Source organism: Liolophura sinensis, chromosome 1 (genome assembly GCF_032854445.1).
Source record: "Liolophura sinensis isolate JHLJ2023 chromosome 1, CUHK_Ljap_v2, whole genome shotgun sequence".
NCBI classification, from domain to species: Eukaryota; Metazoa; Mollusca; class Polyplacophora; order Chitonida; family Chitonidae; genus Liolophura; species Liolophura sinensis.
The window spans coordinates 50,124,821-50,134,828 of record NC_088295.1 but is presented as its reverse complement, the minus strand read 5'-3'; the positions used below and the strand labels follow the sequence as shown (position 1 = coordinate 50,134,828).

The window sequence follows — 10,008 nt, the reverse complement described above, 5'->3', positions numbered from 1 at the left end:
ACCAGGCTTAATACCAGCACATTAAAACATTGTCAAACTAAATAATAAAACAGGCTTGTACCCTGGATACTTTGAGTCCCGCTGTTAGGTACACAGTTGAACTATTGTCTGAACCTTGGCTAATTTTGAACTTGGTCACGCACAATAATGTGCTCAAATTTTTTTTTTTTTTTGTCACACTGTAAAGTAAACGCCATACAATATATGGCCACGCAATGTATTTCTAAGTCTACGAAATGCAACATACATGTCATCCGCATGGCAAAATGTTATTGTCATTTAACTCTCGATTGTCTCCCTTAATGATGGAATCTTGTGAGCTGAAGATAGATAAGTATAGATTTCATGTTTACTCTCTTCATGACAAGTGTTCTGAAAGAAAGACCTTTGTAAAAACACTTACTGGGAAATATTCTGTAAAAAGATCTCAGTTTATCGTGTTGAAGGTAAGAGAGGCGATTGGTTGTAGAAATTATTGTTATTTATGCTCACCAAGCAGAAACGGAAGCCTTCTGTCTGGGTAATTCGCCGACTCGGCGCCTTCCTCTTTTAAGTTCCATTTCTTTAACCAGGGATTGTGCACCACACCAAGCTGAACAACCTTTGCGAGTGGCGGTTTTTCAGCTGTCAGAAATTGGATTTGTCGAGCTTCCTATCTTGCTTGAAGTCAGAATCAGGGTTATGAAACATGAAAGGTCGTAAAACACATCAAGGGTTGACATTTCACCTAGATCAGAAACACCTGTCTACATTATGTATTGGCGCGAATTTAACGTTGATAAATTTATTTTCAATTCAGCTTTGGAGAAGCTGAACAACAACGAACAAAGTAAACAGATTTTAAGACAAATTTGCATTTAAGACAAAAGTTCACAGCATGAGAAAAATAAACTGTTAAACTTAATATTAATCTCCCCAAACCCCATCCTCCAAAAAGAAAGAAATGCCTACACACAAATCTCTTCCTCCTGTGCTGTCAAGAAAATATTTCATTTTTGCAACAATGATTGAGTAATTTGGAACTTCTGAAAAAAGCATTCAGTTTTTTACTCATGTGTATAGTTTGATGTGAATTGTCTGAAATGAAATTTTGTAAATTACTGTAGATCTAAAATTCATGTGGGGCAGACAGTCGACCGTAAGAGTCAACAAATAACCTAGTTGCACAGTGGGATAACTCTCATTGAGAGTTATATTTATAGAGAGAACAGCCCCATATTTGTCGGATTATCAGGAAGGAACAATTACTGCTGTTCACACCCACATTGAATCTTCCATAGCTTAAAGCAATGTCAATTGTGTGGTCTCTGTTATTACCTACAACCTGTTGTAAAACCAAAAAGATTCATTGCAGTCACATCTGTTCATGAAAATAATCACATTTTCCGAGCCTATACCATGGCAGTTGGTGAGTTATCGAGATGGTGGCCATAATAGGGTACACCCTGAAAATGATCGTTTTGTCAATTTTTGTGGTTGCCATGGACCATTTTGGTTAGGCCTAAGAACAGGTTTGTTAATTTGTAGGAACATGCAGTTGACATCAATTTATGGTCGATTTATGGTAGGGAAGACATAATGCACATGTGAACAGCGGGAAATGTTCCTCACTGTCACTCCCGTGCATTTTGGGCTGTTTATCTCCGTAACTCTTGAATCTGTGTTGGCTGATAAGAGTTACCCCATTTTGCAACTACAAACAACCTGAACCATACAAGAGAGATCTTCTTCAACAGCTTTCTGCCATTATAAATTTGTTGAAGGAGATTTAATGATGACCTCAGATGTATTGCCTTCCATATGAAGCGCTTTATGGGCAGTGCATAATAACATTGAAAACCATCATCAGGTTGAAGAAATTTTTAGAGTGGACAGTGGACAGATATGAACTTGACAACAGAAATGATAGGAACTGACAACAGAAATAATATGAACTTGACAACAGAAATGATATGGACTGACAACAGAAATGATATGAACTGACAACAGAAATAATATGAACTAAACAACATGAACTTGATAACAGAAAGGATTTGGAATGACAACAGAAATAATATGAACTTGACAACAGAAATGATATGGACTGGCAATAGAAATGATGTAATAGGAAATATTGGGTTGAGTTGTTGCATTAAAAACAGCTTCTTTTAGGCCTCGTATAATGTTTTGTCTGGTTTGGTGAAAATGAGGAGAAAATCATGAAAAAAGATATTACACCCTTTCTTTTAATATGTCATATCCGGCTTAATCTATCTATGATTATGTGCACAAAGTGTGTCACAGTGAATGGCAATGATATTTGTTCAAGAATCATAGGTCACCTGTAAAAACTAATGCTTACTAAATAATAAGCCGTGTACAAGGATCAAGTTATCACTTTGTTGTTTTACAACAGCAGCTGCTAGTTGAAGGCAGACTGTGCTAGTATGAGTGGTTTGAACAGCCTGCTGAAGTACAGATTTACCAAAAAGCCAGCCAAGATTCAGCATGATGGAGATGGGAAGAGCGAATCTTCTCAAGATGGCAGTCAAGGGGACTGGTGTGTCACATCAGAAGTCAACTCAGGTAAGATTTCATCTGTACACTATACATGCCTACTGCTCCAGAATAGTGAGTGTTAGCCCCTCCCCTTGCACTGTGTCCTTCAGGCCAATCCTGTGAGACACACATTGTATGTACTGTTGTATTTGGATTTGTAGGACGATATTGAGGCTTCAGTTGAACAGATTTGATTGGCTGCTGGCTTCATGATGGTTTTTGTCAATAGTTTTCGTCAGGAGAATACATCTATTTCATTTGTACATCATCAAGCCAAATAAGTACCTGGTTAAAAGGATAGTGGTAAAGAAATGCGTACCTGAAGTACCTTTGTTGAACTCCTGGAGAGACATTCAGCTATGAACATTTTTAAAACAAAAATAATTTGTTTATTTATTTATTTATTTGATTGGTGTTTTACGCCATACTCAAGAATATTTCACTTATACGACAGCGGCCAACCTTATGGTGGGTGGAAACCGAGCAGAGCCCGGGGGAAACCCACGACCATCCGCAGGTTTCTGGCAGACCTTCCCACTTACGGCCAGAGAGGAAGCCAGCATGAGCTGGACTTGAACTCACAGCGACCGCATTGGTGAGAGACTCCTGGGTCATTACGCTGCGCTAGCGTGCTAACCAACTGAGCCTAAAACAAAAATAACAATCTATGTAATTTATATACATTACTTTTCATGTTTGCATACGTATTTACAGAGCCTTCCGTGATTGCAGAGACCCCTTCATCTTCCCAGTCATTCCCAAATGAGACCAAACCATCTCAGAATGGGGAATCAAGGGTGTCCTCCAGTAACAACACTTCTGACCATGAGGAAGAACCCGAGAAGGAATCAAGTGGACCATGGCTGTCCAAGAAACAGGGCAGTCTTCTCAACAACTTTAATGATGCCTTGCTCAAAAAGTATGTGACACATTGGTTGATCATTGTTGAATATCAGAAAGAAGTTGCATTCATACTGATTTGAATAAGGGAAACATTTTGAGTACGCATTAAACTACAGAGAAATGTGTAAGTCAATGTTGAGTTATCTCCCCTGATCCTTGATTAAGTAGTAAAATGAATCAAACTAAAGACTTTAAAAATGATATTAGTTACTTCTATCACTGCATGTATGTTGCATATTTATTATATTACTTGTTAATATGTAACCAAAATTCTGGTAAGAGCAAAGGAAGAAAAAAATCTTGATCTTCAGGAAGAAGGTGACGGTTTTGAGTTTTGGACGTCGGAGATTGAAGAGCGACTCAGAATCCTCCAGCGATGATGATGAAGAACAGAATGACAGCAATGGTTCCCTCAGTCCCTCCTCCCCTTTGTCTGACAGTGAGTCTTTTGTTTCGGTAGTTAAAGGTGTTAATACCAAAAGTAAATGTGCTGGAAGCAAAGAACCAAAAGCAATCCAACATACATTTGACTCCATAAACTAACTGACTTGTTGTTCTCATGTGCAGTATTAAAATCCTGGTAGATTACACTAACTAGATGTGTGTTTTAAGATTTAAGTTTGAAGTGTAAGTGTGTCTCTCTTCTTTCACTAATGAGGATCTCCCAGCCTCTGTCAGAGAAGATGTACTGCAATCACTCTAAACTTATTTTTAAGAATTATGTTAAAATTTAAAGCCTGTATCAATCTGCTCTCAGAACTGAAGCTTACTCAATTCTCACATGCCCTGCCCCTCTCCACATCCATTCATCTGTAGCTTAAGGTTTAAAAATCTGCAGCTCTCCTGAATTGTGATAAGGTTATGGTTTCTGACATGAGAATATTTTTGTTTTAGAAAAATGTTTTGGATTTAGCGTAAAAGTGCTAAATATGACAAATTTATGAGATTGATGAGGTGGTTTCTTCTTTATCATCACATCGTCAGTTTCATTACTGTGCTTTTAGATTAATTGCTCTGCTGTCTTATTGAAGATATTGATGAAAATCGCAAAGGAAGAACCTATCATTTGGGAACTCGGAATCTCCAGGTGGTCAGCCAAAGCGCAGGCGTGTTAAGCTGTTATCGGAGTCCTCAGTGGAGGATGTGGCCGTCTCTAGTCAGGAGACTATTCCTGACTCTGAGCTGGTGGTGGAGAAGGTGAACACACTACGAGAGGCATTCCCTGCCGCCACTGTTCAGGTGAGAAGAGGGGAATAAGTTGGGGGTTGGGTTGAATGTTTGGGTGGGAGGGTTGTAGGCCAAATGCAGTGAGTCAGGTGAAGCTATTTTTAGCTTGTTCTAAAGTATGACAAGGTTTTTGGTTAGGCTTTTCTGTTTAAGCTGTGTAAGATTTTATACAGTCATACGTTGAAGTCTATGCTTACATTTCATTGTGGGCAGTTGTACCGTCAGCTTTTATGTTTGTCAGTCTGTAGGTTTTTCTTTTCTTCTTTGTGTAGCAGATGCTATGAGTTCCTAAAAACTCTACCCTGAGATTTTCATAAGCCTTTTTTTTATTCAGTTTGATATTCATATAGTTTAACACAAGAAATTAACAAGTATGTTGATCTTTAGCGTTACAAATCATTAAAAATATTTATTAGCATATCTGTTTTGCTCACTGAAAATTAAAAGGAGAACATATGTAGATTCATGCATTTCTGTTCGAATACTAGGACACTGCACGTGGCTGTTTAGATACTTTGCATTGTTGAACAGTTTGCAGAATATGTGTCAAGTTTCTCCAGTACAGTACAGTACTCAGGGAAATAAAGTCAAGAAATGAATGTGACCGAGAAGTATAAGCTATGTGTGAGTGAAAATGTGTCTGAAATTCACAAGGAACAATTTGGAAGTGAAAGAATGTTAAATTGTGTGTCAAATATGTTTTCAATATTTTCTTGTAGAGGATAAAAGCTGTCCTAAAGAAAAGGATTATGACTTGACAGAGGCTACTGAAGTTCTGCTGGCTGATAGCCAAGAACCTGGTAAGCTACAACAGTAGTACTGACCTGTATATCTGGTGGTGTTAGTGGTGTTAACTTGGTCCCTGACTGGTGTTTCACAACAATAAGTGGTGTTAACTTGTCCCTGACTGGTGTTTCACAACAATAAGTGGTGTTAACTTGATCCTTGACTGGCGTTTCACAACAATAAGTGGTGTTAACTTGATCCTTGACTGGTGTTTCACAACAATAAGTGGTGTTAACTGGTCCCTGACTGGTGTTTCACAACAATAAGTGGTGTTAACTTGGTCCCTGACTGATGTTTTACAACAATAAGTGGTGTTAAGCCGTAATTGTTAATTCTCTGAATGGTGTCCTAAAATACTGTACTCAAGAATTGTTCACTGTACATCACAGCAGTCAGGTTACTAGGTTGTAGGGAGTACCTGGAGTGAACCACTGACCTTTGGTAGATATCTGGTAAACCTTCTTACTTAACAGTGTGAGCTGGATTTGAACATGGGACCTCATTGGTCAAGAGCATTATAGTTGCAGCAAGCCAAAAGCCATCTGAGCCAGTGATGCCTTTACAAGGCCTGCTGTCACATGTTTTTTTTCTACAAGTTCTTTCAGATAGCTTTTCAGCAGTCTTCAGATTTAAAGTATAAAAACTAGCCTCCAATGTTGATACATTTTACCTTGAAAATTTTGAGACATTTGGTATTCTTTAGAACTGGTGTATTTTACTGATCCTTTACCTGATAAGCAGTGGAAGTGTTCTCAAGAAATTTCAAAAAATGGGAAAGGGGCATGCATCGTAGAAGTTGATTATATGTTTGGGATGAATACATAGTGTTACAGTTTTAACCTTTATGAACCTGAGGATGGTCATGGGTTTCCCCCGGGCTCTGCCAGGTTTCCTCCCACCGTAATGCTGGCCGCCGTCGTATAAGTGAAATATTCTTGAGTACGGCATAATACACCAATCAAATAAATAAATAATTTTAACCTTTATGAAATTGTGTTGAATTTCAATATTGATTGGTCAGATACAGTGAAACATTTTTAATGAGAAGAAATACATAGGGCTGGGGTTTTTTTTAATGGAACTTTAAATACCAAAAACATAACAAGAAGACATTTGAAGACCTTTTCGTGAACATTTTCAAACTCTAGGTATCATTTTTATAATTTACAGAGAAATCAAGAGATGGCCTATCAAAAGATCAAGAAAATGGCACAAGACCAGATGAAGATGTGAAGTCAAATGGTGACAAGTCAGAAGGAGTCAGAGCCAATGGTATGGGTGTAAATGGTCACAAGGTTGAGGTGAATGATGATGAAGATGATGATGATGACGCCGATATTGGAATGGAAGAGGACAGTGACCAGGTATATGATGTAGTTGTGACCGAAAGTCAGTGTTGAAACGGTCACAGCCACGCCCACTTAATTGCATAGCGGTTTAAGGAGTAACCCACTTTATTGCATAGCAAACTGTATAACAAAATCATATAGTAGTTCAACTCACTGTTTTACGACTCGCTAACTGCATTTTAATGGATAATCCGTTTAACTGCATGACCATGTGGTGGTAAGTTTGCCCCCCCCCCCCCCCTCGGAAACCCAAATCGGAAAGGCAAGCAAGATGACAACTTGACGTACGTTTAACGACCATGGGAGACAACTCCATACATTTATTAATAAATTTGGTTAAACAAATAAATTGCGAACGCGAATCATATTTTCTTGCATTTTCCCTGTGCCATTACCCTAAAGCCAGTCCTAGTGTATTGAACAATATATCCTCTCTCAGTTTCTTTCAATCTGGTCTGAACCTCGCAACATACTCATAGTTGTGAGGTTCAGACAAGATTAAAAAAGGTTTGAGATGTTTGGAAGTATACATATGTAGAAGTGCAAGGAACAAATCTGTGTGGAAAAATTCAGAGGTTTGAATCAATCATTAACTCGAATATTCTAATGATATGTATTGTTTGTATTGAGGGAAAAGGGAAAATTTTCATTCGAGACTTTTGAGGAAGTATCTTTGCCCTTGATTGCAGTGCTGTGTTGTTTGCTTTCATGCTAAAATTGTGTACTGTTATGTTGCAGGAAGAAGAGAGTTCAGAGCGAGGGCCTGTTTTGTCTTTCTTCGAGACAGCAACTGTGGAAGAACTGTCCTCTATGCCAGGTTGCTCTAAGAAAAAGGCAGAAGTTATTATAAGTATGAGGCCATTCCAGACCTGGGAAACTTTGGTAAGACAACCTGTTATCTTCACAGGACTGTTCAGGATTATATATTATGATGACAATTAAGAAACATACCCTCAATATAACTCAATAAAGTACTTCCAGCTGACCATTTTTCCATTTTGGTTCATACTGTGTGTCTGGTATATGATTTTATTCAAAATCAAAATATTAAATCATTTACCTTATTGAAAGCCCAACCTCCTGTGTTGCTTTATGAGATAGATAGACGTAGAAAAACGGACGAATTGTAATTTCTGCTGTAATTTTGAATGTTGAAATTTTGTAATTTTGAATTTTGAAAGTGAATGTTGTTTCTTTGCTTTATTTATCAGGTAACAAAGTTTCAGACGACGAAGCCGTTGTCTTACAGCCTGATAACTCGCTGCTGGGAGATCATCCAGATTCGGGAGGTTGTCATTCGCCTGATGCAGCGCTGCGAGAAGATTTCTGAGCGCCTGGGCTCCATGGTCAGCGCTCTGGCAGGACACGTAACTGTGGAAGAACTAGAGGACCAGATCACATCCCAGCCCAAGAACCTTAACCCAAGGTAACTTAGATAGAACCAGGGCGTCATTTCACAAAACACAGGTAGCGCTGTGTTCACGTAAATACCGTGATGACATAATACCTACGATACTAGTTGCCATGGAGGATATGTGCACGTACATTACGTGCACTTTGTGAAACAGGCTCCTGAGCCCAAGTAACTTAGACAACATCCCAGGACAAGAACCAATAGCCAAGGTAACTTATATAATATCGCGGCCCAGGAACCTCAATCCCAGCTAACTTACATAACATCCAGGCCCAAGAACCTCAACCCAAGGTAACTTAGATAACATATGGCCCATGAACCTCAACCTATGATAACTTAGATAATATCCCAGCTGAAGAACCACTACCCAAGGTTGTGTCAAACTTAAATAACTTGCCAGCCTGAAAACCGGGTGACCTCACTTGGGACACTTGAAAGACTTGAAAAATGATACTGGTTGTCGCGTCAGTCCCAAAAGGATAGAGCCAGGCAACAGGACTGTTTGGCCAGGTGTCAATATAATGTGACTGGGTGGGGCATCATGTCTGGCGTCTTGTATTTCAGTGGCGGCAGCATTTTGGTGACATGGATACTCTATATGTACAGGTACACACGCCAAAAACTCTTAGTCGTCATATGACTGATAAATTGTTTACGATGTAAAACCCCAAGCATACATACATACATGTATAATTCATTTGCAGAGTAAAATGCATAACTGTTAATCACCACCCACCTACATTTATAACAACATGTATGACGTGAGGCTGTAGCCTCTGGTAGTGACATGCTGATAGATCACTACTTGTAGACTGTTTGTGAACCTCTAGCATTCCATTACTCTTCACCACTCATATGCAGTAGTTATATGTGTTCCTGTAATCTATAAACACTGTGACCAATGAAGAGAATGGGCCGAGGGGAGTAGCGTGCTAGCGAGGCTCACTGACCCTGAAGCCTGTCACCAACGTGGTCGCTATGAGTTCAAGTCCAGCTCATGCTGGCCTCCTCTCCGGCAGTATGTGGGAAGGTCTGCCAGAATGATTGTGGGTTTCTCCCAGACTATGCCAGGTTCCCTCCCACCATAATTCTGGCCACCATTATTTAAGTGAAATATTCTTAAGTATTCCTCAACAAACAATCCAACCAAGAGGTGCTATTCCTTCAACAATCCAGAATCATTTCACAGGCTCAAAACAGACACACCACTTGAAGGCTTGAAGCTTGCTACTGGGTCGCCTGTGGAAAGCTTTTAGTCAAATTTGTAGTGGTGTACTTTGTTTCTGTGGAGAACTGTTACATGCCATTAAATACTGTAGTGGTATTACTGTTAGTCATGTTATGTAGCTTACAGATGAAGCCGTACCAGCTGGTAGGATTAAACTGGCTGCGCCTAATGCACACCCAGGAGCTGAATGGGATACTGGCTGATGAGATGGTAAGCTTGGGAAAAGCAGTTCTTGTCTGTTTGTACTCCTATTTCTTTATCATTACCTCCAAATTAACCAGAAGAGCATTTAAGAGAAATCTAACAACAAATTTGTTTGTGTCCTCCTCAGAAAGTTTGTACTATTTCAGGACTGCTATTATAAATTGATTTGAAGGAATACCAAGAAGGCCAACATGTTTTAGCTCAACAATTCAGTTAATATCCCCGTTTCCTTAGTCAGAAAAGTTAAAATAAAACATTCTGTTCACTGTGATGCGTGTCCTGCCATCCTTTTATGCCTATTAAATCAGAGTGCCTTGCCTTGTCTTTTCATAAAAACATTAAATCTGGTGGGGGGGGAG

At 39.1% G+C, this 10,008-nt stretch overlaps 1 protein-coding gene across 1 annotated transcript in view; it reads left to right on the top strand.

The window, feature by feature from the left end:
* The first annotated feature begins 340 nt into the window (after window positions 1-340).
* Window positions 341-10,008, top strand: part of LOC135468149 (SWI/SNF-related matrix-associated actin-dependent regulator of chromatin subfamily A containing DEAD/H box 1B-like) — a 33,649-nt gene continuing 23,981 nt past the window's right edge. The window contains 11 exon segments of the mRNA XM_064746237.1: window positions 341-446; window positions 2,396-2,565; window positions 3,253-3,457; window positions 3,753-3,880; window positions 4,473-4,624; window positions 4,626-4,680; window positions 5,388-5,468; window positions 6,625-6,818; window positions 7,542-7,685; window positions 8,015-8,229; window positions 9,565-9,655. Coding sequence (XP_064602307.1) covers window positions 2,427-2,565; window positions 3,253-3,457; window positions 3,753-3,880; window positions 4,473-4,624; window positions 4,626-4,680; window positions 5,388-5,468; window positions 6,625-6,818; window positions 7,542-7,685; window positions 8,015-8,229; window positions 9,565-9,655 — 1,404 coding nt within the window. The 5' untranslated portion in view covers window positions 341-446; window positions 2,396-2,426.